The sequence below is a fragment of the Gopherus flavomarginatus genome, chromosome 2 (genome assembly GCF_025201925.1).
Source record: "Gopherus flavomarginatus isolate rGopFla2 chromosome 2, rGopFla2.mat.asm, whole genome shotgun sequence".
NCBI lineage: Eukaryota > Metazoa > Chordata > Testudines > Testudinidae > Gopherus > Gopherus flavomarginatus.
Window position 1 is genome coordinate 86,255,009 of NC_066618.1, and position 26,280 is coordinate 86,281,288.

At 43.7% G+C, this 26,280-nt stretch overlaps 1 protein-coding gene across 1 annotated transcript; it reads left to right on the forward strand.

The window, feature by feature from the left end:
• Positions 1-1,877: 1,877 nt before the first annotated feature.
• LOC127043839 (caspase-14-like) lies at positions 1,878-24,692 on the forward strand. Its single transcript, XM_050938050.1, has 7 exons — positions 1,878-2,259; positions 5,237-5,331; positions 9,362-9,517; positions 15,060-15,288; positions 17,096-17,224; positions 21,309-21,418; positions 23,481-24,692. The coding sequence occupies exons 1-7, from the start codon at positions 2,013-2,015 to the stop codon at positions 23,586-23,588; spliced, it is 1,074 nt and encodes a 357-aa protein (XP_050794007.1). The 5' UTR covers positions 1,878-2,012; the 3' UTR covers positions 23,589-24,692.
• The last annotated feature ends 1,588 nt before the right edge of the window (positions 24,693-26,280 follow it).

Consider the following 26,280-nt stretch of genomic DNA (forward strand, 5'->3'; position numbering starts at 1 on the left):
GCCAGTCATGAGAAAACCTCTAGTTACCACTTGAGCTGGAACTAACAAGGACTGTACTAGGGAAAGGATTGGGCCTAGACTAGGAAGGAGTCTAGTCTGTGAAAAATCTTATTGGAACAGCTCTGAGGGTGAGATATTACCTGTACCAGTTACTTAATGTATTAGGCTTAGACTTGCATGTTTTTGCTTTATTCTGCTTGGTGACTTACTTTGTTCTGTCTGTTATTATTTGAAACCACTTAAACCCTACTTTTTATGCTTAATAAAATCACTTTGGTTTATTAATTAACCCACAGTAAGTGATTAATACCTGGGGGAGCAAACAGTTGTGCATACCTCTCTATCAGTGGTACAGAGGATGGACAATTTATGAGTTTACTCTGCATAAGCTTTATACAGAATAAAATGGATTTTTTGGGGGAGGGAGAGGGGGTTGAATCCAATTGGGAACTGGGTGCTGGAGATAAGTGACCTGCTGAGCAGTTTTGTTAATATCTGCAGCTTTGGGAGCATGGACCAGACCTGGGTCTGTGTTGCGGCAGGCTAGTGTGTCTGGTTCAACAAGGCAGGGTTCTGGAAGACCCAAGCTGGCAGGAAAAACAGGCTCAGAGGTAATTCCAGCATGTCAGGCGACAGTCCCAAGGGGAGGTCTCTGTGTCCGAACGCATCACAGCTATCTCTAACCCATCTATCAGGTACTGATCAAGGCCCCTGCTCCACCCTCCAATGTATGCACCATAGCTGGCTTTCCTACCAGATTGGTATACTGAAAGTTACCTAAAAACATAAAAATGGCCATAAAAAGTCAGACCAATAGTCTATCTAGCTCAGTACCCTGTCTTGTGCCAGATGCGTCAGAGGAAATGACTAGAACAGGGCAGTTATCCAGAGATCCATCCCCTGTCATCCAATCCCAGCTTCTGGCAGTCATAGGCAGGGACGCTGAAACTTGGGAGGCCAAAGCCCTCCCATTCTTGAAAGTGGAGGGGCCTGGCCTGTCCCTTTTTGCCCAGGTCCCTCCTCTTCACCCACGAGGTCTATACCCTGGCCAGGCCAGAAGCTGAAGCCCAGCCTGGGTAAGAGTGGCCTCGAGAGCTGTGAGAAGCCATGGACCCTCTGTCCACCTAGGGTGAGTGGGGGGCCTGAGAGCAGCCCCTGACTTGTGTTCCCAACCCCCTGCCCAGGGCAGATGGAGGATCCCTGGGTCCCCACACCTGCCTGTGCAGCTTTCCATGGCCCGGCTGTGGCTCTTTGGTCCCCAAGGCCCCATCCTCAGCCAAAAGCTGTAATCTGATCCGAGTAAGAGCTGCAGGGGGAAGCCACAGACCTTCCATCTGCCCTGGGCGTGGGACCCATGGACAAAAGCCAGGGGTTGCTCTCAGGCCATCCCCACCCTGGGGGGGTGGAAGGGCCCAGGCTCCTCAGTCCAGCTCCGCCAGGGGTAGAGCCTCAGGGGAAGCGAAGGGCCAGGGGCAGGGGGACCCTCAGACCCCACCCCCCACCACTTTTAGGAAGAATCAGCGGCCCCTGGTCAGAGAGTTAAGGACACTCAGGGTATGCAGTTGCATCCCTGCCCAGCTTGGCTAATCGCCATGGAGGGACCTCTCTCCTCCAGGACCAGCTCTCATTCTTTTTTGAGCCTAGTTACGCTTTTGGCCTTCACAAAACTTACACTGCAGGCCTGGCTGCATGAGCATCTCAGGCGGTGCCCACAGCGCCCACTGATTTCGATGGGACTTCTAAGCACCCAGAGAAGGCCGGACCGACTCGCACTGAAAAGGGCACGTTGGAAAGCAGCGAGGAAGCGGCCAGGCCGGAAGGGAGACGCTGCATGGCGCCCGGAGAGAGCTGGAGTCAGGGTTTCGCTGGGGTGCGGCTGGGGCGCGGCTCTCGCTGGCTTTCCCGTGCCCACAAATACCTGCTTCGACACCCCGGCCTGTCAGGCTCCGCCGTGCGGACGCTGCTTGCCAGAGAGGCGAGGCAGAGCGGGCGGATCCCGGACCCAGCCAGGGATGGAGCAGCTCGTCCATGCCGCCTTGGCGCGGCTGAGCGAGGAGGAGCTGGAGCGCTGCGCGTTCTACCTGCGGGGCCCGCAGCCGGCGCGCGGCGCCCGGGCCGAGCTCCGAGGCGCAGATGGGGGCCCGGCGCAGCTAGCGCAGCGCTACGCGGGCCGGGCCGCCGAGGTGCTGAGAGAGGCGCTCCGCGACGTGCGCGAGGCGCTGGCCGGGCAGGAGAAGGCGGGAGCAGCGGCAGCGCCAGGTAAAGGCAGCTGGCGAGGGCGGAGTGTGAAGGGGGGTCGGGCTGTAACCTGAGCAGCGCCACCGGGTGCGAGGCGCTGATCAGGGCTGGGACCCGCTACAGCCCCCGCCCCGGCTCAACTGCCCCGATCCGCGCCGCGGCGAAGGGCCTCTCGTAGCTAGAACGGAGCCGGGAACCCGACCCACTACCCAGACAGGCAGCCCCACCCCGGGCCGGTGCGGGGGGCTGCAGGAGTCCCGCCCGTTGTCCGTCAGCTCAGTGAGCAAAGCCCCGCCCCCCGCCCTTCAGAGCAGGGGCGGCTGCAGGCCCCAGCACGCCAAGCGCGGGGGGCGCTCTGCCGGTGGAGCCGCGGGACCCCCTACGGGATGCCCACCGGAGCCGCGGGACTGGCGACCGGCAGAGCGCCCCCCGCGGCATGACGCTGTGCTGGGGGCGGGAAAATGTCTAGAGCCGCCCCTGCTTCAGACAACGGGGGCGTGGGGGTGTTACTAAACAGCGAACCGCTTTCACCCCTTCAGCCCCAGAGCGCGTCTGTGTTTAAACAGCCAGGGGAACCAGCCAGCTACCCCCGCCCTCGTGGTTGGAGTTGGCAGCTCTCTGGTTGTGCTGAAGCACTAGCCTAGGCAGAGGAAAGCAGGGCCCTGTGTTTCAAAGCAGGAGAGGGGAGTGGAAACCTACAAGATTTGTTAAAATAGGAAATCCAGGGGTATGGGAGTAGGTACAGAGAGTGGCTCCCCTCGTACATGGTCCCATTCTCATTGCCGCTTCAGAATTATATTGTACTGGCAAGCTGGCCCTCCTGGACTCTGTTTCCTGTAGGCACAGCCCCAGTGCATTAGGAACACATCACCGAACACCACCAATACCACACCGAGTAACCGAGACAGCCGACCAGGGAAATAACCCACTTCCTTCCCTAACAAACCAAGGGATGCACCCCACCCATGTACTTATCTGCTCCAGCGATACTGACTTGGACTCCTTCGTCATTCCATGGGTGGTATACCCAAGCCCATTTATCCACTGACACTTTAAAAACCCTTGCACCCCAATCTGGGTCTATGCCAGTTATGTGATATGTATGTATCTTTTCATCTTTGCAAACAATATCTGTAACCCCCCCATAACCCAAGCCTGACCCCAGATGTACAGTACCTTCCCTCAACTTGTGTATATTTCATTTCCAACATTCACTTGAATAAAATTTTTAAATCTCTGGATCAGTTTCAAAGCCAGGCACTATCCACCATTCACACTGAAAACTAGGACATCTAACCAAGTGAATTATGTAATCCACAGGTGGAATTAGCTGCTAGTGAAAATGATGGCAAAACTCACTGACTTCAATGGGAGCAGGATTTCCCATCACACTTGCAAAAACTAAGCAAGGCTCAGGAACAGACATTTGTTAATAAGAAATAAGAAGGACTGTGCCCAGGCTGGAGATTTACATTGCCAATCCCAGTATTATAGCTTTCCTCTTGCGTTTGAGAAACTAAACTGAAAGCTTAAAAAGAGGGCCCCAGAAATAGTCACATGAAGTGCATCTTTACAGTCTAAGACAGTAATTTAGAGAGACAGGATGGGGGAGGTAAAATTTCTTATTGGACCAATTTCTGTTGGTAAGAAAGTCAAGCTTACACAGAACTCTTCTTCAGGATATTATGTCACCTACCTTGTCTCTCTGATATCCTGGGACCAACACAGCTAAAACACCACTGCATACAACGGCAGTGACAGAAAATAAAACAACCCAGGAGCTGGAATCAAAATGTTTGTCCAGTTTTGTTTATATAATCAAAGTTAATATCCTATATCTTGGCAAGTTGAGAGCTGATAGCCAATAAAAAACAGGACATAAGCCAGCTATCCTTAATTTTTAATATAGGTCTGACCCAAACAAAAATCACTATTTCTTTCAGTGAGAATTTTACATAAGCTCAGCTCATAATTTGTGTAGACAAAGTTTCAAGTGTTAAACAGTAAGTCTGTTAATATATTAAGGGTTCTGAAGAGATTGTGGCCAAAACAATTTGATACCAATTAACTACTACTACTATTTTGTTTAAGAGTTTTTCCAAGTTTTGATATAATGGACAGGTCACTCCTGTAGTTATTGTATAAAATAGAATATAGGTGATGCTAAAAAGGTGAAATAGAATTAAAAAGATGACAAACTCAATTTCCAGACAGCACAATACAGACAGGGTTTGAATGTTACACATTTAAAAAAAGAGGAACACTCCTCTTCAGTCCTCTTTCTATTTTTTGTTAACTTATTTTAGGGGAAGGGAACAGTCTTCCTTTCCAAATCAGTCCCTGAACATAATTAACTTAAATGAAGAATCATGAGTCACCGGATAAAGATTTAGAAGTTCATTTCCAGTTGAGGTAAAGTTCAGCACAGCAAGTTCACAGTGTATGGGCCAGGGTGAGGCTCTATTTTGGGCTTCTCTCCCCTAGGCCTTTTTGGGAAGAGATTTTGTATTGGTGCTGCCAATGTTTCAGTTTAAATGGTAGTAGCAACAGTAGAAGAACTAGTGTAGATAAGGCACTGGCAGTATTTTAAGCATGATGTCAAGTAAACTTTATCTAAGCCTATTCAGATAACACTATGCTTAATATACTGATAGCTGCCTTAAATCCTAGTCACTGTTGCCACAAGTGTTGGTGTTGGAGCAACAGTGAGAAACTTGACCAAAAAAAAAAAAAGCCTACTTCAGACACAGGCTTAACTCACCTGGGCAAACTACAGAGCAGGAGAAGCATATTCCTAGGCCTGCAGTGATGTGTTTGCGTTTAGCATCGAGGAGTGGGGGGGATTCTGAATCTGGTTGTCTCTATAGCAGTTTGTATTGTCCAATATGTCAATTGTGACTTAAAAAATTAAGGAAGATATTAAAAAGTCATACAAAAACAGTGTCACCTCTCATTTGAGCTGCACTTATAATTTACTTGTTTTTAAATATCCACACAGCTGCTGTATTGAGAACTGGTGAACAACAAACCAGGAATCAGACAAGTGATACAAGTTTTAAAGGAAGAACTGAGCAAAGTGACTGTGACAAATTGGTAATTGTACTTATTTTTCAGTTTTCTCAGAACAGTTCAATACCCATGAAGCCCCTGAGCCAAGTTCTCCTCCCAGTTTTGAGGGTGTAACTTCCCTGGACTTCAGTGGAAGCTGCCCTTGTGTGACAGAGAGCGGAATCAGCCTGATATTTGTAAATAATTGAATTTTGCTGAATTATGCAGTTCTCTCAGGATAATAAAGATGACATTGAATAGTTTGCTTAACCCTGCTCTACTGTGGGCTGGAGCCTGAGTACAGCCAGGTTAAGCGGAATTTCCAAAAGGGGATCTCCCTTGGGATTGAGGGATGGAATGCTCCCCTGGGTATGCAGGTCATGGCCCATCCTATACACAGCCAGTTGTAGGGCTTATACCATGTAACCCCATCAAAATTAAATGGGATTATTCATGGCAGTAATCCATATGTGAAGAGATATGTGCAGAATTAGGCCATTAGCTGTTTCATGGCTGTAACTATAGCCCCTGGATGATAATAGTAATTGCTTTCCCTATACTCTGTCTACAAGAGTGATTATGGCTAGTGACTCTGCATAATTATGGATCAACTGGCCACTCTCCTCTCCCTCAACCCAGGATCAGGCATTGTCATGGAGAATTGCTCCTGGAGCAGGATAATATCCTGAGAGGATTTTGAAAAACAGGAAAAGCTTGAAAGCAAATCAGCATCACATGCAAAATTAAAGGAAGCTATACTTACACCTAAGATATGAATGCTTTTAATATGCCTGTCAACTTTATTTTTATTTTGGAATTTATTAATAAGAGATGATACAATCCTGGAGCTTACAGGCTCTGATCCATAAAGGTATTTAGGCTTCTAACCTCCATTGACTTCAATGGAAGTTAGAAGCCTAGATATCTTTGTGGAACTGGGCCCTAGAGATCAGGTATAGCTAGGGTGACCAGATGTCAGGAGTGTCCCTATAAAATTGGGACACTCCTGATATTTGGGGAATTTTTCTTATATAGGTGCCTATTACCTACCCCTTCCGCCTCCACCACCACCTTTTTCATAGGTAGAGCAACAGCACAAAGTAACTTCAGGAAATTACTAGTAATTTTACTGATCATCAAGTTTCTATATACACCTCTACCCCAATATAAACACTGTCCTCAGGAGCCAAAAAAAATCTTACCACATTATAGGTAAAACCGTGTTATATCGAACTTGCTTTGATCCACTAGAGTGCGCAGCCCTGCCCCCCACATAGTGCTGCTTTACCGTGTTATGTTATATTGAGGTAGAGGTGTAGTTATAGAAAACTAGCACTTGTAGATATGGAATTATTCTATAGTATATGCAGTTGGATTGAAACCCTGGCCCTGCTGAGGTGGGGTATGAATTTTACTCCACCTCACTACAGCCATTATGTCAAATTGTGTCAGATTGAGCCTAACTTCAATGGGGTTGCACAGGTGTAGCTTAGAACAGAATTTTTGCATGAATAGAACCATCTGCCATGTATCTCCTTTTCATGTATCAACCAAAAGTCTAAGAATTATTTGTTAAAAACTTGAGGAATGAAAAACATCCATCTTTTCTTCCTTTTATGAATCAGGCCTGTAATATCTGTGCTTTCTTGTGACCAATTTTTATATTGCAACTATCCCTGAAGAGTTTAATGTTAACCATCTTATTTTGTTTATTACTTGAAATACAGAAATAACTTGAACCCAAATCCTTAACAAATTTCTTTAACCTGCTATTGATCATTTTAGATCTTTTTCTAACTGAAAAATTTGGGCCAAATTCTCCTCACTTGTGAGTTTTACATTTTATAACTCCATTAACTTAAAGTTACACCAGCATAAATCAGGATTAAGAAGGAGCAGAATCTGCTAGGGGAATGTCTAGACCAGGGGTAGGCAACTATGACATGGGTGCCAAAAGCAGCACATGGAGCTGATTTTTAGTGGCACTTACACTGCCTCGGTCCTGGCCACTGGTCAGGGGGCTCTGCATTTTAATTTAAATTTTAAATTAAGCTTCTTAAACATTTTAAAAACCTTATTTACTTTACATACAACAATAGTTTAGTTATATATTATAGATTTAGAGAAAGACCTTCTAAAAATGTATGACTGGCACTCGAAACCTTAAATCAGAGTGAATAAATGAAGACTCAGCACGCCACTTCTGAAAGGTTGCCGACCCCTGGTCTAGACCATGCTCTGAAATAGTTTGGTCCCACCTGCAATTATGATTAAACCATTTTCAGCCCTAGTTCATCTGCACCATGTGCAGATGCCTGCTATTAGCACCTAGGGCTGTCAAGCCCAGTTCACTCAGAAAAATTAATTGCAGTTTTAATGGCACTGTTAATTAACAGAATAACAATTGAAATTTAAATATTTTGGATTTTTTCTACATTTTCATATACAGTGAGTTGTGTTGTAATTGAAATCAAATGATATATTTTAGTTTAAAATATTTGCACTGTAAAAATGATAAATTTTTCAATTCACCTCATACAAGTACTGTAGTGCAATCTCATTATCATGAAAGTTGAACTTACAAGCGTAGAATTATGTACAATAAACTTGCATTAAAAAATAAAATGTAAAACTTCAGAGCCTACAACTCCACTCAGTCCTAATTCTTGTTCAGCCAATCGCTAAGACAAACAAGTTTGTTTACATTTACAGGAGATAATGCTGCCCTCTTCTTATTTACAGTGTCACCAGAAAGTGAGAACAGGCATTTGCATGGCACTCTTGTAGCCGGCATTGCAAGATATTTACGTGCCAGATATGCTAAACATTTGTATGCCCCTTCGTGCTTTGGCCACCATTCCCGAGTATATGCTTCCATGCTGAAAACTCATTAAAAAAATAAAGCATTAATTAAATTTCTGACTGAACACTTGGGGGAGAATTGTATGTCCCCTGCTCAGTTTTACCCTCATTCTGCCCTATATTTCCTGTTATTGTAGTCTTGGATGTTGGCCCAGCATGTGTGTTCATTTTAACAACACTTTCACTGCAGATGTCACAAAACACAAAGAAGGTACCGATGTGAGATTTCTAAAGGTAGCTGTAGCACTTGACCCAAGGTTTAAGAATCTGAAGTGCCTTCCAAAATCTGAGGGACATCAGGTGTGGAGCATTCTTTCAGAAGTCTTAAAAGAGCAACACTCTGATGTGGAAACTACATAACCCAAACCAACAAAAAGAGAAAGTCAACCTTCTGCTTTTGGTGTCTGAGTCAGATAATGAAAATGAACATGCATCAGTCCACACTGCTTTGGATTGTTATGGAGCAGAACCAGTCATCAGCATGGACGCATGTCCCCTGGAATGGTGGTTGAAGCATGAAGGGACATGTGAATCTTTAGCGCATGTAAATATCTTGCAACACCGGCTACAACAGTGCCATGAGAAAGTTCTTCTCAGTTTCAGGTGACATTTAAACAAGAAGGCAGCAGCATTATCTCTGCAAATGAAAAGAAACTTGTTTGTCTGAGCAATTGGCTGAACAAGAAGTAGAACTGAGTGGACTCGGTCTCTAAAATTTTAGATTTGAATTTAAAAAACAGTTTTTTGTACATAGTTCTACATTTGTAAGTTCAACTTTCATGATAAAGAGATTGCACTACAGTACTTGTATGAGGTTAACTGAAAAATAGTATTTGTTTTACAGTGCAAATACTTGTAATCAAAAATATTAAGTGAGCTCTGTACACTTTGAGTTCTGTTGTAATTGAAATCAGTATATTTGAAAATGTAGAAAACATCCAAAAATATTTAAATAAATGGTATTATTGTTTAACAGTGCAATTAATTTTTTTAATTGCTTGACAGCCCTATCATCAACACATCAGTTTTATGTTGCAGACAAGGCTATAGAAGCCCAATCCTACAGATGCTCTCACAGTCAGGGGGATTTCTCTTAGAGTATTTGCAGGATTGGGCCCTCAATCGTGTGTTTCATGTAGAAAAACCATACAGTGTTAGAATGCTGTTGTTCAGTAAAGCTACAGACCATTCATCAAACATTTTGAATTAACAGGATATGTATGACATGAGCAAAACCCGTGTGGCTTTTATGATGTGTGTGACAACAGGCAGGCGCGGTGCAGAAAAGGATATTGAAGTAATGAATAAGTGGTTTGACAAGTACCAGTTTGAAACGCCTTCTGGACAGTGCATAGATCCTAATGGGGAGGTAAGTCTTAAAAATTATACCGTACCAAGAAGATAGCTTCAAATGGAATGCCTTCCACACCCCCAGTAAGGGCTCACTTGGTGCTATTTGAAGTTGTACTGAAGCAAAAATCAGTACAGTAACTCCTCACTTAAGATTGTAGTTATGTTCCTGAAAAATGCGACTTTAAGTGAAACAATGTTAAGCAAATCCAATTTCCCTATAAGAATTAATGTAAATGGGGAGATTAGGTTCAAGGGAATTTTTTTTTCCCAGACAAAAGGCATTATATACATTTTAAACAAGCAATTTAATACTACACTGAGGGAGGAGTAGTGTGCACGTGCTGTGTGTTTACAAACATACAGTACTATAGTTGGGAGGTGCCCCTGCCTTACCCTACACAGGCACAGCCCACTGGCACTGGAGATGAGGCAGGCAAGGAGGCTGAAGGTGCTATAGGCTAGGAGAAGCACGTTGCACAGCAGTGATAGCTTCCATGACTCCACAAACACCAGGGGCGGGGGGCCTCAAGCCTCAGCCCTCCCACTCCCCCGCTTCCCAAAGCCCCCATCCTTGACCTGCCTCTTCCTCCCCCACCCCCTCCTCCTCCTCCACTTCCCCTGCTGAGTCCTCACTCCTCCCCCATCCCTGGGGAAATCAGCTGGCTTGCTGTGTTTAGGAGGGAGGAGCGAGGACTTGGGTGCATGCTCTCCCTCTGTTGTCCTCCCTACCTCCTGCCTGGGGCAATCAGCTGGCTTGAGGTGTTCGGGAGGTAAGGGGAGCCTGTGCCCTGAGTCCTCGCTCCTCCCCTCTGCCCTCCAAACACCACAAGCCAGCTGATTGCCACAGTTGGGGAGTGGGGAAGGAGAGAAAGGGGAAGGCACTGATCTGCAGGGTCTGGCGGCAGGGGCCAGAGACGCAGGGAGGCTGCCAGCTGTGGAGAAAGCAGGCTGCCAAACAACGTAAGACTGAAGCATTGCACAACTTTAAATGAGCAGGTTTCCTAATTGATCAGCAATTGAACAATGTTAACTGGAATGACTTAAAGTGAGGAGTTACTGTACTGTATAACGTTTAGAAAATATTTCTCCACTAGAGCCCAGCATTATTGATTATCTTTTATAGACAGGGCTTGGGTTAACTGAAGTACTTGAAGCTATGGATGTGGATCCCTTGATGGCTGATCTTCCTAGGGAAAGGGACAGCCTAATGCAGCAATGTTTAAAACTTCAGCTGCCTGGGTGGCAATAGAACTTCTGCAAATGAGCTCCCCTCCTCCAATACCTTACAAATCCAAATGCTTGGGACACTCAGTTTCCTTATCTGCAGCTGGGTGGCTATAGGCTGGCTTGAGTAACCTCTCTGAATGATTGATTCCAGGCTTGACTTGAGACTATCTGAGCCAAAAAAAAGTAGTTAATTATTTAGAAGGTTTTTTTTTCTTCCTTCCCCTTTCACCCCTTTATTGCCAATCTGCTGTACATTATTAGGCTATGAGGCTTTTTCCCTACCTTTGATTGCCCTGTCATGGAAGGGCTAATCTTTAGGCCTCATGATCTCTGTAAAGGACTGAGGCATAGGCAGTGACTGCTAGGCCGGTATCCGCCAGACAAGGATGACCAAGAGGTGGTAATCAGTGAGTAGGGAGCTCAGTAATTGCCAGAGTGAGGATCAGTAAGGAAGAGTCAGAGTCAGGCAAGGGATGGAGTCCAGTGAGCTGTCAAGTGTCCCTTACCTTGGGGTGCTACCCCACAGCAGTGCCCCTACACTCTGGGTCTTCCCTCCCCAGGGAACTCCAACCCCCTAAGCCCATCTTGCCTCTGTGACCCTCATTTAGTCCCTTCCCTCAGGAGCAAACTGAAGTCTGAAGTAGCCACTCATCATTGGCCAGAGGTTTGAACCTGTTGCCTTTCAAGCCCCAGCTGCCTCCCTGCAGCCCTAGTACCTCCCCTGGCCTTTAGAAAGGCCTCAGTCTGGGGACTCACCAAGCCAGAGCTCTGCCTGCCTTTCACCAGCTCTGCTCTGCCTCAGGTACCCTGCTTGCTGTCCTCAGCAGCCTAGTCTTCTCTGGTTCTCAGCTAGAGCAAGAGTCTTCTCTCAGTCCTCAGCCTGCCCATTTATCAGGGTCACCTGGCCCCTAATTGGGTGTGGCCACACCTGTGGCTATTTACCCAGCACCAGCCTCCTTTGGCTGATTTTAATCCTTCTTAACCAGGGCGGAGTGACCACTCCACTACAATTTTAGATGAATAATATCAAGTGTATTGTTCAACTACTGCAGTTTAAGTCACACATCCTTACAGGTCTGATTATGATTTCACTTTGCAAGCATAAATGGGGATCAATTTTTATGAATTTGCTGAGGTGCCAATTAGATTTTAAAGATGAAATCTAACAAACTAAATTTGTCAATTTGATAAGTTTTATAGCTAATATAGGAATGGAATTTAGTTACGATAACTCCTTTTTATTGAGTCCAGGGAGCGTAACTTACTAATTTTAATGCAAGGTTCTATTCACGCCAGCTTTTACTGTGGACAGTATTTCTCAAATCAAGACACGGGATGCTCTTAACCAATCAAGATTTTGATAATTCACCCAGAACCACATATGTGTACAATCAACAGTTCATCAATCAAGTATAGACATAGCCAATGTTCTAGGCATGTACTGAACACAAAAATAAAGTCTTGCAAGCAACTGTCATAGACTAAGGTTGAGATTCTGCAGTTATCTCATATACCAGTACAAATCATCAACATTCCTAATTACACTTACTTATGATCATCTGTCATCAATTCTTCAGTTCCTCCAACACATTTACCACTCTTCCCATATTTCTCCCAATAGTAAGGATGCACTTGTCTTAAAGATACTTTTAAGAATCCCTGTTGTTTGAATGGGGTGGCATGGAGAAAACAATTTAAAGAACAATTGTATACATTATGGTTTTAAATCTCTTAGGCCAGTCTGCATTGGCTTACAAAGATGAGCATGCTTATAGCAATAGTTAGTTAATAGGCAACATATAGTTACTTGAGGTCTCACTAAAGAGTGTAGGCTCAAGATAACTTTCAGTTATTTATATTCAAGATCAGAAAGAGAAATACAGGCTGAGGTGAAATCTCCATTTCTTTGTCTTGTAACCCAAGAGGAAGTGAGAGCTGTTCACTAGGCTGGTCAGTGTCCAATAGTATATCTGGGTTCTGCAGCTAGTCAGTAAGCTCTTCTTCCTGTAACCCTGGATAAAGGGATAGGCTGTTTGAAGGGGATAAGCAAAACTTTGCTGTCCCATAAGGTGACCCAGTTTATGTATCCTGTTTCAGGGTCTGTTGGAGAAGGGTAATCCTCTGATTTTCTATCTGATGACATCCAGCTGAGGGCTCAGATTTCAGCTATTTCTCTTTTGTTTCCATTGGTATCCAATAGATGGCATAAGCATATAACAAATTTCTTCAGTCCTTTTCTTATCGGAAGCTTTTTATGTTGGATTAATTTCAATGATTTTTCTTTCAATCCTCTACAGCAGTAGTCCCCAACGTGGTGCCCACAGGCACCAAGGTGCCTGCCAGAGCATTTGTGTGTGCCCGCCTAGTGCCCAGCAGGGGAGAGAAGCCGCAACCCTGCGCCTGCCAGGGACAGAGAACTCAGGCTGCGGGCGCAGTGTTCTCTGTTCCTGGCAGATGCGGGGCCTGCCCGATGTCCCACATGGGAGAGAAGCTGCGGCTCCATGTCTGCCAGGGACAGAGAACTCCGGGGCTGCAGGCTGTGGGTGCCAGTGTTCTCGGTCCCTGGCAGGCGCAGGACCCATCTAGTGCCCAGCAGGGGAGAGAATCTGGGCCCCCGCGCCTGCTGGGGACAGAGTACTCGGGGGCTGCGGGCACCGGTGTTCTCTGTCCTCGCAGCTTCTCTCCACCTTCTCCCTTCTCTCTGGAGTCATATATTATGTAATATTAAATATGATGTTTTTTTGTATTATTTAATGTACAAATACAAAAAAAGTCTTGAAAAATTGTTGGCACCCACCACACTCTTCTGAAAACATGAATGTGCTACTGGTCACAAAAAGATTGGGGACCACTGCTCTACAGACTAGCCTCTTTCCCCTGAAGCATTGGGTCACAGCACTACTCAGGTTTGGCAGAGCCACTGGTTTCATTACAGAGAGGTGCCGGACAAAATTTGAGTGAGTAGCATTTTGACTTGGTGCACAGGGTCACACCACCACTCAAATTTGGCCTGTCCCCTGTCTGTCATGATGGAAGGGTGGCCAGATCAAATCTGCCATCCCAGGCTGCTGCCCAGAAATCTGCCACCCTAGTCAGCTGCCTAGTTTCCCTGTAGCTACTGCAGCCTCTGATGATGAGCATATATTGTTTCTCATTATCTTTAGCTCCAAGAGGAAGCTAAAGGTTTGGAATATGTATAAGGGCAATTAGTAGCAGTCTTAGGCTATGTCTACATTCTCCTGACAAAAGAAAACCACCCCCAACGAGGGGCAGTAGCTTTATCAACAGAAGAGTGTCTCCCGCCAACAAAGTGCTGTCCAGCGCATTTTGTCTGTAAAATTTTTGTTGGGCAAGGGTGTTTTTTTCTTCACATCCCTGACCGACAAAAGTTTTACCGACAAAAGTGTAGTGTAGACATAGCCTTAGTTGCTGCAGACAGAAGGGTAGAGTGAGAACTGTAGCTGTTAACAATGTTCTTCAGGGCATATTTGATACCTCTGGCTTCTTACAACTTACAGCAGCTTTATATTAATATAATTCTAATGACCTTAGTGGGGTTAATCCTCATTTACAATTATGTTAGTGGTATCTGAAGCAGTCTCTAAGGCACCAGTTCAGCAAGGTACTACCTGGGACCTCACTGTCTACTTATTGGTAGGTTAGCACAGGCAGGCAGAGTCCCTGGAGTAATGACAGAGGCACACAGAACATCTCTTTATTAGTGGACGAGGGCACAGAGGCAGCTCCCTCCTACTAGTGATGCTGCTGACCAAACACAATTTTGTTTTCTCCCCACAGCAGGAAGCACATTCACCCCGAACTATTCAGAATTACTTCTTGTGTCAGGGGCCTTTCCCTGCTGGGAGGAACCACTCACTTAGGAGCTATCTATTGCTGTGCCCAGAAACACCCACTCACTCACCAATACAATAACTGTTAGAATGTTTAAGAAGAAAGTGACAGACATTATGCATGTGATTAATACCATTGATTTCAATCAGACTTTTTCACATGCCTAATTTTAGGCATATGCTTAAGTACCTTGCTGGTTTGGGCTCTAGATCAAGAAGGGAACAAATCTAAATCACATAATACAGCTTTTTTTTAGCTATTATTATTTATTTGTATTATAGTAGCATCTAGGAGCCCAAGTCATGGACCCACAATGTACAGTTAATGATACTGCAAGGTGTAGTAGTGGCTTTAAAAATACTTTTTATGGCTAATTACATTGATCTTTTAGCTTTATTGTTATTTCATTTGTTAATAAATAATCTCTTTTGATAATTAATTATTTTGATCAGCGTATCTAACACAGCTGTTTGTGACAGGAAATATTGCCAGCATTGGAAGAGTTCCGGGATCAAATCAATCAATCTGAGGATGAAATTAGCTGCTGCCTCATTACTCTTATGAGTCATGGGAGGAGTCACGGCCTCATTCAGGGGAAAGATGGTGACAAAGTTGATCTTGATGATATATTTGCGTTATTCAACAATATACAATGCCCAAAGCTCCAAGAAAAACCTAAAATCTTTATCATTCAGGCATGCAGAGGAGGTGAGCAGGACATTAAATAGTGTTTGCAGGAGTAGTATTGAATTTCAGACTTTTTCTATGAAGGTTTCATTTCAGGTCTCTATAAAGGGCCTACAGTATGTATTATTAAATCTAGCCCAGTGACCTCAGCAGTTCTCTGTACTCTGGATTCCGGCCCAGTTCTGGTCTCTCAATCTCAAAGCAGCCAGCATTGAAAATAACACAGAGAACATGTGTTCCACCCAGAGAGGGTGGCAGTGCCTTGTGTTACTGCACAGTGACACCTGGCCTGTTAAGGACACCCCATTACAAAATGCCAAAATGAATCTAACCTATCCTCCTAACCCAGCAGAATGGTGGAGGTGACAAGGGCCTCAAAATTAGCAAAACTTATGTAATGGTAAATGGGATAGTCCTCAGGGCTCTGACTGGGAAACTGAAGACAAACCCCTTCCTCACAAGAAAAGGTACATAAAGTCTGACTTCAACTAGTGCCTGCTCTTATTGGGCAACCTCTTGGCTTAACAGTTTGCCCCCACGGTATCCACAAGGGTATGGAGTACAAATAGCCATCTTCTTAGAAAGGCCAGCTTTGCTAAGCAATGGACTTTTTTCAGTCCATTGAATAGTCCCAGAAGACCGATTTCACTGATGAAATGCTTGTGGGGATTTGCTATGTATAAGATGCAATATTTCACAAGTACAGTTTTATGAAAATTGATACATAGAGTCAGAAATAATACGCTGCCATTTTTTACCAGGAGACTGTGTTTCCTAATGATTAAAAGAAACGGCTGGGAGCCAAAGAGGAATCAGGGTTCCAACAGGCAGACAGGCTTATGGGGTCCTAAACAGATTCAGAGAGGCACCTAAAAGAATCTTATTCAAATCATCTGAACTTCATAGAGCTCCAAAATGGAGACAGAAAGCTCCCAAGAACAGGCTGTTTCATGATATTTTGTGGGGCTGGGAAAGATGTAACCAAAACCTGAATCTGCTCCAGTTCAGAGCAGATTTTCGGTTTTAATGCAAGTCAGACATCAACCGAGATCAATGGTTGTTTGCAGACTTGAGCTGTTGCTACTTGCACAACTTTAGATATTAATGTCCCCCATAAGCCACTTCCCCCCACAGCTAGGCCGCACCTTCCTCCCAGACATTGAGACCATCTAGTAGAGTTGATTGATAAAATTATTTTATTTATTCATCATTACAATATTTGAAATTAAAGTGTTGTTTTAATTCTTCAGGTTACTGAGATACATAATTTTTGTTTTCAAAAATTTTAATGAAATTTTCATCAGTTTTTGGTTTCAAAATGTTTATTTTCAATATTTTTGACTTTTTTGTTTTTTCTCTTTTGCCCCTTTTTCTTCTTCTTTTCCAATTTCTTTCCAGTTTGCAGTAGATGGAGGGAGAGGCAATGGAAAAAAAGGAAAAATGATAAACCAGAAAACTGAATTTAAAAAAAAAGGAAGAAAAAGCTTGTAATTCATTTTCTAATTTTGTGTTTAAAAAAAAGTAAGAATTTCTGATTTTGATAAAAACAATATATTTAAACAAAAGCTACTTTACGCAAAAAGTTTCCTCAACTCTGCTATCTAATAATCCAGCTAACTAGCTAACCCCATTACCACCATATCTCAGTCCCTGCATTCCTTCCGTAGCAGTAGGTGGGAGTGCCAGGTTGGGAAAATATTGTGATACCTTGTAGCTTTTGTATAAGAGAAACAAGTGTATAAACAGCAGCCTATACATGCAAGTCATGTATGGCGACAGGCAGTCATTTTACAGTATGTTTAAACATATTTCCTTGTTATAAAAACAGGAAAAGAAGACCATGGAGTTGAAGAAATACAGCATGAATTCAAGGAAGCTGATTGTACTTGTAACTTGATAGCTATCAGGAGGCTGCCAACAGCTAGTGATTACTATGTCGTGTATTCCACTCAAAAGGGTAAGAGAGATGAGGCCAAGTTAGGCCCCAGTTACATACATGAATTGTGGTTGATTCCAGTGGGGGTTTGTGTGCGTGAGTGTAGAATTTGGCCCTTTATAAATGCAATTTCTGACTGATATTTTTTTTGGTCCAGTTCCAATTTAGTACAGTAGTTGTTATCCCCATTCTACAGAGAGATTAAATGACTTGCCCAAGGTCACACAGGAAAGCCCGTGGCAGAGCTGGAATCTCTTAACTCTAAGCCCTGTTCTTTAAATACAAAAGCATTTCTGACATAGGCTTTGGGATCTCTTAATAACTTTTATTTCATAGTAAGGGGAAAAAGGTAAGAGATTTATACTGAGGAAAATACAGTTTTTCTCTATCGAGGCCAATATCCAAACAGGATACAGAAGGAGAACGTGATTTTATGCCAATAGTCGTTGTATGGGGAACAGAAACTTTTCAATTCCCCAAATGGTGAAACTGGGCCTAGTGGAAATGCTGGTGTAACCTCACCCTGATATGATAATGAACTCTAACAGCTGGGAGGTGGCCCGGAACAATAGCCTGACGAGCAGGCCCTAGACGGATAGAGAGATCTCTGAGACACAGTAGGAAGAGGTGGTCTCAGGTTGTCCTGACAGAAAGGGGGTCAGTAAATGGACATTGATTTCAAAAGCTATAAGATTTTCTTTTCTTTTCTCTACATTTAAAGGCTCTTCTATATGGCAAAGTTATACTGGTCTAAGGCATGAATTTAAACCAGTCTAGTACTGCTGTTGTAACACCCCATGTGGACACTCTTATTCTCCTATGAGTGCCTTTTTCAGTTTAGTTTATGTCACTTGGAAAAACTAAAGCAAAAAAAGCTTTTCTTTACTAGAGTATGTGTATCCACACAGGGGGAAGGCTGTGTATGTAGTACTGGTAGAGCTATACTGCGAGTTAGGTGCCTAGGCGCATTTGAAAAATCTCACCAGGTTCCTATCTGCTTCTTTAGGCATCTAAATATCTTTTAAAATTTGGCCCATAGTTAGGAAATGAAGTACGTGGCTGTTTTTTCAGAGATGCTGAACAACTGCATGCTCCAACGAAATTAGCTGCTGCTGAAGTCAAGACTGATATGGCTATTAATAGCAGTGTTCACCACTCAGAAAACGGAAACCTATCACACCTCCAGTTTACTGAAACCAGGCAAAAGAATTGTCAAACACAGCTTCTAATGGAGAATTTTACTTTACATTAGTAACAAGATGGGGGGAAAATCCACTAAAATTTGGTATCATGTGGGTGGACTAAGGCACTTTGCTATATCATGATGAAATGAAAAACAATGTGTCAAATTCTTCATTGGATTTTGAGCTAGCATTGTTCAGTTTAATCTGTGACTAGTATATTCTGATCTACTGAGCGGATGGCAGACGGGGCCGGGGGGAGAAGGGATCAGTAGCGTGTGTTTGCATTTCTTTGTCCTGATTTCAGTAAAGACAATTGCATTAATTTTAATGAGTTGCATATTTTTTTAAAAAAATACGACAGTGGGAACTGGAAGTGTGTGAGGGAAAACAGGCCTTGAACTGGGGCTTCCTTTCTCTGGAGCCTTTCTTGTCTTTCTCCTTTCTTTTCCAAATTAGCTCTCCCCGCCCTTCCCTCCAGAAAGACTATATTATTCAACATGTATAAAAACAATAAAGATTTGAACAGGGCTTTCTTTTGTGGGAAAGGTTAGAAGTGGCCTATGTATGGAGTTCAGTAGAGAACATTTCTTGTAGTTACAGGTGCAAAAGTCCCTTACATCGCAAAGAAGCATTTCCACTAATGCAGTCAAAATTACATATAAGTCTCAGATGTTATTTGACCTTAGCAATTTTGTACTAACTCGAAACCACAAAAACTAAGGCTTCAGAAAAAATGCCACACAACTACATACATCCCTTCACACTCATCTACATCCACTTTCAAATATACATCATCCCTAACAACCGAGCAAATCAACCACAGTCATCAAGGCAGTGAAAGATTTAGAGTTAGTGGGGCCCTGTGCACAGCTTCATTTTCGGTGCCCCCCCATCCCCTCCTCAGGACCCACCCAAGAAAAAGAACATTCTCTCTTATCCCCCTCACCCCATTTTTCATTTTTTTTTATTTCATCCTCCTCCTATATTATAAGTAATAGAAAGTAAATTAAAAAAAAGTGAGGTACCTTGATTGGGGCAGGGGGTTGGGGGCAAAAGGGGTATGGGGGGCAGGCTCCAGGACGGAGTTTGGCTGCGGGCTCTGGGCTGGGGCAGGGAGTTGGGGTGCAGAAGGAGGTGCAGGAGTGAGGCTCTGAGATGGAGTTTGGGTGCTGGGTGCAGGCTCCAGGCTGGGGCAGGGGTGTGGTGCAGGGGGAGGGGTGCGGGCTCTGGGAGGAAGTTTGGGTGTGGGCTCTGGGCTGGAGCAGGGGGTTGGGTGCAGGAGAGGTCAGGGGGGTGTCGCTTACCTTGGGCAGCATGGCTCCCAACGCAACCAGCACATCCCTCTGGCAGCGGCTCTTAGGTGGGAGGGCCAGGGAGTCTCTGCGCGCCCCTGCAGTTCCCGGCCAATGGGAGCTGTGGAGTCGGGGCGAGGGTAACATGTGGCGACAACCCCCTTCCCCCTCCCAGGGGCCACAGGGACATGCCAGCCGCTTCCGCGAGTGGCACAGAGGGAGGGAGGCAGTGCAGGCAGGGAGCCACCTTAGCCCTGCTGCAGGCGCATCTCCGTGCGCTGCCTCCGCCAGCACACAGAGCTGCCTCCCCCCCACCAGGGGCATGCAAAGATGTGCCAGCAGCCGGCCACTTCTGGGAGCGGCATGGGGCCACTAGCCATGGAATGCAGGCAGCCTGTCTGCCTCAGCCCTGCTGCGCTGCCAGCCGGGACTCGGGGGCAGGTTGTCAGATGAGATTTGTCCTGCATTTTGGCGGCCGCCCCGTCATTGGGGGCCCCGTGCCACCACACTGTTTGTTTCATGGTAAATCAGCCTCTGCATCAAGGGATGTCCGACAGCTTTCACTGTCCCCGTGGCATGACAGAATTCCTGGGTGTGAGAACTTCTTAGTTTGTATTTGTATTGCAGACCTCCCAACAGTCCTGGGTTTTGTGGGACTGTCCTGCTTTCACCCACAAAATCCCCTGTCCCTGAAGCAGCTTCTGTTCTGCGCAACTGGCCAGGCTTGTCTCCCCACTTGGGGCATTTCAACCTGGGAAGAGGGGTTGCAGTGCCACACAGGTTTGGCCTGGCCACCCTGACAGGGGGTGGCTGGGCCACATTTGACTGAGTGGCATTGCAATTCTGGTTGCGTTTGGGGGCCAGGCCAAATCTGAGAAGCACTGCGACCCTGTGCAGTGGGAGCCAAGTCACAATTGCTGGAGCAGAGAGTCAAGCCCAGCCAGCCCCTGCAGGACAGGAAGCACAGGAGCAGCTACTGCTGAGGGGTGAGCATGGGGTGAGCTAGCTCTTCCACTTTCTTCTCCCTCCCCCCAAGCTGCCCTCTCCTGGGTCTCCCATCCCCAAGGGCAGGACCTGTCCCACTTTAACTACTGGAAATGTTGGCAGATATGGTATTGGCTTTAGGAGCTATAATACTTTGCTATTTGTGGGTAGCAGTCGGTTGTTGGGTGGTTTGTAAAGTAAGTGTTACAGTTTGTTAGGTCAAGAAGAGCCCCATTAAACTGGTGGTGATGTCTGGCTTGCCACGAGGGTGTGCAGCCTACTTCCTCCTTCACCTCCACCCACCTCTGCTTTGTTGATCAACACATTGGGAGGCTGGGTAGCACCATGGTTCTGCCAACTCCCTGCCCTTTTTCTGCTCACTTGCTCATGGTGATGAGCAGTGGCAATGCAGAGACTGCACTCCACAGGAAACTCCACAATCAATTCTAGCTGATCCTAACATGGCTGCACAGGAAGGAGGAGGAGAACCATTATTTCTCCCTTTTCCTCTAGGTGCCAATGTTAGGGTTAATGATCACCTGGTGTTAATATGTCTTTAAAAGTTCATGAGTTGCATTTTGACAATCAACTTTTATTAGGAAAAATCTAAACTGACGAGCTGTTCCTGCTTTTTTCCATCTGTAGGTTATGTTTCTTTGCGTAACACGGAAAAAGGCTCTAGGATGATTGAAGCAATGGATGAGGTCTTTTCAGAGCAAGGCATGAAGTGGCATATAGGGGATTTGTTTACTAAAGTAAGTATGCAACAAAACTGCATAAAGAGTATGTTCAAGGTGACTTGCAAAGGAAAACTAATTGGGTATCCGCGCTTCTCTGTAGTGTGTGAAGATAGGCTATCAGGTAGGTATTTGGGGTGTTTTAAAGTTTTTCTCCTTTTTCACTTCAGAAATTTGGATTTTGTTTACACTGAAGGGCAAAATTCACTCTTGTTCTGAGGACCAGCATAAGGTCTGTGCAGTACTCACATCTTTAAAATAGTGCTCCAGTGATACATAGACCTTATGCTGTCATTCTGAACAGGTTTCACCTATATGCAGCTGGTAATATAGTGGAATTGTAATATCTCAAGAAACAAGAGATTGACAACCAAGCAGCTGGAGAAGGGAAGGGATTTTTAATCTGATTGTTTTAAAACTCTTTGAGTAACAGCTTATTTACCATCAACACCTTAGACATACTTGGAAGAAAGGATGGTATGATTAGAGTCACCACAACCACACAGTTTGAGAAAGCTCCCAATATGTGCCTGATACCTCCAGCAAAATCAGGGAAGACTAAACTTAGCATTCCTGATATTTGCAAGGCAAAAGCCCCAAATGTTAAAAAATAAGACACGTTCGGATTTTCTTTATATAAATAAGCAACAATAACAACAACAAAATGGAACAACCTCAGTATTTTAAATTTCCTTTAGTGGTCACCTTTAATTACTGTCTATGTTTGGCCAGAGCCTCAGAGCTACACCAGTTTACAAGAGCTGAAGATTTGGTCCATTAAATACATTTAAAGTAATAAAGTTAACAGAAAGCATATACTCTACATGCACATGTGATATTATTGCTGAACTGATGCAAGTGGTTTTCAAACAAAAATAACATCAATTTCACTGTACACACACACATCAATGAAAAAATATTTCCATTGATGATAATCAAAATTTAGAGGTAGGCAAAGTAAGAAAAATGCTCCTTGAGAAGTCAGAAATCCAGTGATTTAGACTTTTGAATTTGGCTTGTTACAAATGGACTAGTGAATGAATAGTAAAAACAGGTCTGATTTGTTGATCTAAATATATTTACCATATGATATTGACAATTCGTGTTTTTATATACTTTTAAAGTTTAACTTTTTGAATTTCAACATCTGTTTTCATTAAATAATTGTCTGATTGCTCCCCATAATTTCACTCCACTATGAACATTTAAATTGATAAAATCTTTTAAAAATAAACATTTGATATTAGCCATCGAAATGATAAAAAAAATAAAAATTGAATTCTGGCAAGGCTAGCAATAAGGTACTAAGAAAAGGTCAGCAAAATAAAAATCAACAAAATAATGTACATGACTGAAAAGAAGTTGATTTAAATCATAGGATGCAGGATGGGAGTGGAATACATGGTGGTGGGGGATGCCCAGCTAAATGCTGGAGTGAGTTGATTTTCACACACTCGCTAGAGAAGTAGTTGACATTAGGTCAGAGCCCAGCACTTTTCAGTGTGGAGGCATGTGTTCAGTTAGGTGACAAGTGGGCAGAAGCCAGTTCATTCCTTCCTATGGTTAAAAAACTACAGCTAGAAGGGCTCAGTGAACACTGCACAGTTCACCTCAGACAGTTTCCGTTTAATGCTCCCTTAAGGAGGAAGGGATTAGATGAGTCTCAGGCAGAGGAAACAGCTTCTAACCCCTCACCAATCCAAAGGGAAAGAAACCATTAAACCTTCGGAGCGGCCTCTCCATGGTGGTGTTGAGTCTTGCGAACTCGCTAGATAGGAAGGAGCCACACTGTCATTGGCTGCTCCTTCCATGCAGTTCCCTCTCCCCCAGATGGGACTGCAGTAACAGGTGCTTTGCCTCAAGTAGCACTTTTGCTTCTTGTTCACTAGTAGATGAAGATGTAGACAAGACACAAATGCTCCAGGACCCAAAGATGCATGGTCTGCCTTAGGGCTCAGCCTGCATTCCTCCTCCACCCCTCCTCAGCCCTGTAACAGATTCTGTGTGGAGTAGCATCATTCACCAGTGAAGGTTTGGATTATGTTTTTATTTATTTTTTGATTAAGGTTTTATTTTTCAGATCAATAACAACCTGGTGCACGAAACCTTTAGTATCCATGGATGCCCTGTGAAAGAGACAATAGTCGTGGAATCAACTCTGACCAAAGCGGTGTACCTTGCACCTTAACTGGTTGATCAGCGGAAGACTCACTGCCTTTTGAATTGCACAAAATACATAATATAAGATACCAATCTCCTAGAACTGGAAGGGACCTTGAAAGGTCATTGAATTCAGCCCCCTGCCTTCACTAGCAGGCCCAAGTACTGATTTTTGCCTCAGATCCTGAAGTGGCCCCCTTAAGGGTTGAACTCACAACCCTAGGTTTAGGGGACCAATGCTCAAACCACTGAGCTATCTGTCTCCCCCTAGTCAATGAATAAAAATAAAATAAATACACACAAAAAAGTTTAAATAGTCACCTTCCAAATTATAGCGAAATTCATAGGATGTTCCTTTTAACTAACCAGCTTTATTACTGCATTTTAGCAGCTATTTTCAACAATGGCATGTTTTTTTCAAAAAATAGTCCCATTTTTCGAGAGCACTTTTTTACAGGATCTTTGAGAAAACCCAGTTTAGGATCTTCTATTTGTTTTCATTTATAAATAAAGTCAACCAGTACAAAAAGTTTTATGTTGAGAAATCACTGGCTTCTTTTCTAGTTCTCTACAGGGCATTTTCTCTTTCCCTGTACTACTTCTTAAAACTCCACCATAAAATCTACCCTAACATCCAACAAATCTCTTACAACAACTTAGTCCTAAGTATTAGCCTGGAGAGTCTGTCCTACTAACAGCAGTGTAACAGAGTTATTTGAATGTTACCAATAATATGTCCAGTAATCTCAAGTGTGTGGTGATGCACCTCATGTATCTGAAGAGAATAATGGGCCCAACCACTCTATTTCCAAGGCAAAATAAGCCTACTCTTCAAGTCTATGGGAGTCTTTCCATTGGTTTCAGTGGATTTTGGATGAAGAGCTAAAAGGGGGGCGCGTTTCATAACATTGGAAGGCAGAGGAAAGATTCTTCCTGTGTTGCATAGGATTTACTGTATTGGCTCAGACCAGGTACCCACTTATTCCACAGATTATTTGTTAATATACATGGCTTTATCTTTACCCAGTTTAAATCTTTCCCGTGGCACCCAGGCCCACAACGTGTTTGGTTATCCTGAATTTTGCACAGTCAGTAAGTTTTATACCAAAATATATTAGTATTAAGAAGCTGAAATTATATAATGGCATATTCTCATCACAAGGAAATGTGTTCAAATTTGGTCACTTATCTTTTTTAAAAAGGGGAGGCATAGCAGTAGTATATTATCATACTGAACTTTACTTTTTAAACTTTATTATCTGTATTTATTTTATTTTTATTCTGTTTGCATTTGTTGCAATTCACATAAAAATTGTAAAGGAAATAGATAACTTGATGCTGAAGAAAATACACAAATGTTAAAATGTTTTGAGTCTCTCTCCGAGACTGACTGTGCCAATGATCTTACATGTATATGAAGAATCCTGTGGCACCTTATAGACTAACAGACGTTTTGGAGCATGAGCTTTCGTGGGTGAATACCCACTTCCTCAGATGCATGCATCTGAGGAAGTGGGTATTCACCCACGAAAGCTCATGCTCCAAACGTCTGTTAGTCTATAAGGTGCCACAGGATTCTTTGCTGCTTTTACAGATCCAGACTAACACGGCTACCCTCTGATACTTTACATGTATATGGTTTCCTGTTTGCGTCCCTTCTCTGTTTTTCTCTGTCACAGGGAAAGAAATGCAAGCATATTTTAAAATAAAAAATATGGCTTCTAATTTTGAATTATTAAACCAAATTAATCCTTATGTAACACTGGGGAGAGGGGGGTTATTTTGGAGACAAATTTGATCCATGTTTTGTTTTCTCAGCAAGGTATTGCTGATTTTCATAAACCAAACAGCCACCAATATATGTTCCACCAACCCGAGGAGCCTGGTGTATTGTGATCTATGGGGCTTGAAGAGCAAAAAATTAGGAAAAAAAAGAAAGGCATTAAAACATCCAGTCTATTTTTTTTTAATCAACTGGGAAACAAAAGAGAATAGAAAGACACCAGAGGAGATGACAGAGATGAACCAAAACAGAAGCATAAATAAAGTGGCCCTACCTTTTTTAAAGGTTTAGTATCACTGATATACAGTGTATATTGACTGTTCAGTATGCCACTGAAATGCTGATTCTACCAGCAATATGTACCATCTTTAAGGCTTTAGAGCCTTAGGATACATCCAACAGCAATAGACACTTGCAGCTGGCCCATGCTATCCAACTCAGACTCGCAGAGCTGGGACTGTAGAGCTGTTTTGTTGCTGTGTAGAATTCCAGGCTCTGGCTGGAGCCTGGGCTCTAAGAGATGAGGGAAGGGTTCCACAGCATGGGCTGCAGCCCAAGCCTAGAAATGTATACAGCCCCATAGCCTGAGCCTTGCGAGTCCTAGTCAGCTAGCATGAGCCAGCCATGGATGTTTTTTATTGCTGTGTAGACATACCCTTAGATATGCTCCTTCTTGTCAGCTTATTTAGAGCAATTTCTTCAAACCCTTTACTTATACAAGTTGCCTCAATGATGTAAATTAAACTATTAATAAGTAAAAATGATTCTTAGGAGTAGGCATACTTGCATTACCCTAGTGTTTGTAGCAAGTATACAACATCAAATACACGTTTAAGAAGAGAGGCTATTTAAGTCAACTGGAAAAAAAGCAGGATACTTCAGGAAACCTTTTTTTTTAAACCATCAATGAGTGCATATATTAGTGTTAAATATCTGT

Coding starts and splice junctions, on each gene's coding strand:
- LOC127043839 (XM_050938050.1), top strand. CDS start 2,013: ATGGAGCAGCTCGTCCATGCCGCCTTGGCGCGGCTGAGCGAGGAGGAG. Junction 2,260..5,236: donor GGGAGCAGCGGCAGCGCCAG/GTAAAGGCAGCT, acceptor ATATCCACACAG/CTGCTGTATTGAGAACTGGT. Junction 5,332..9,361: donor AAAGTGACTGTGACAAATTG/GTAATTGTACTT, acceptor TTGAATTAACAG/GATATGTATGACATGAGCAA.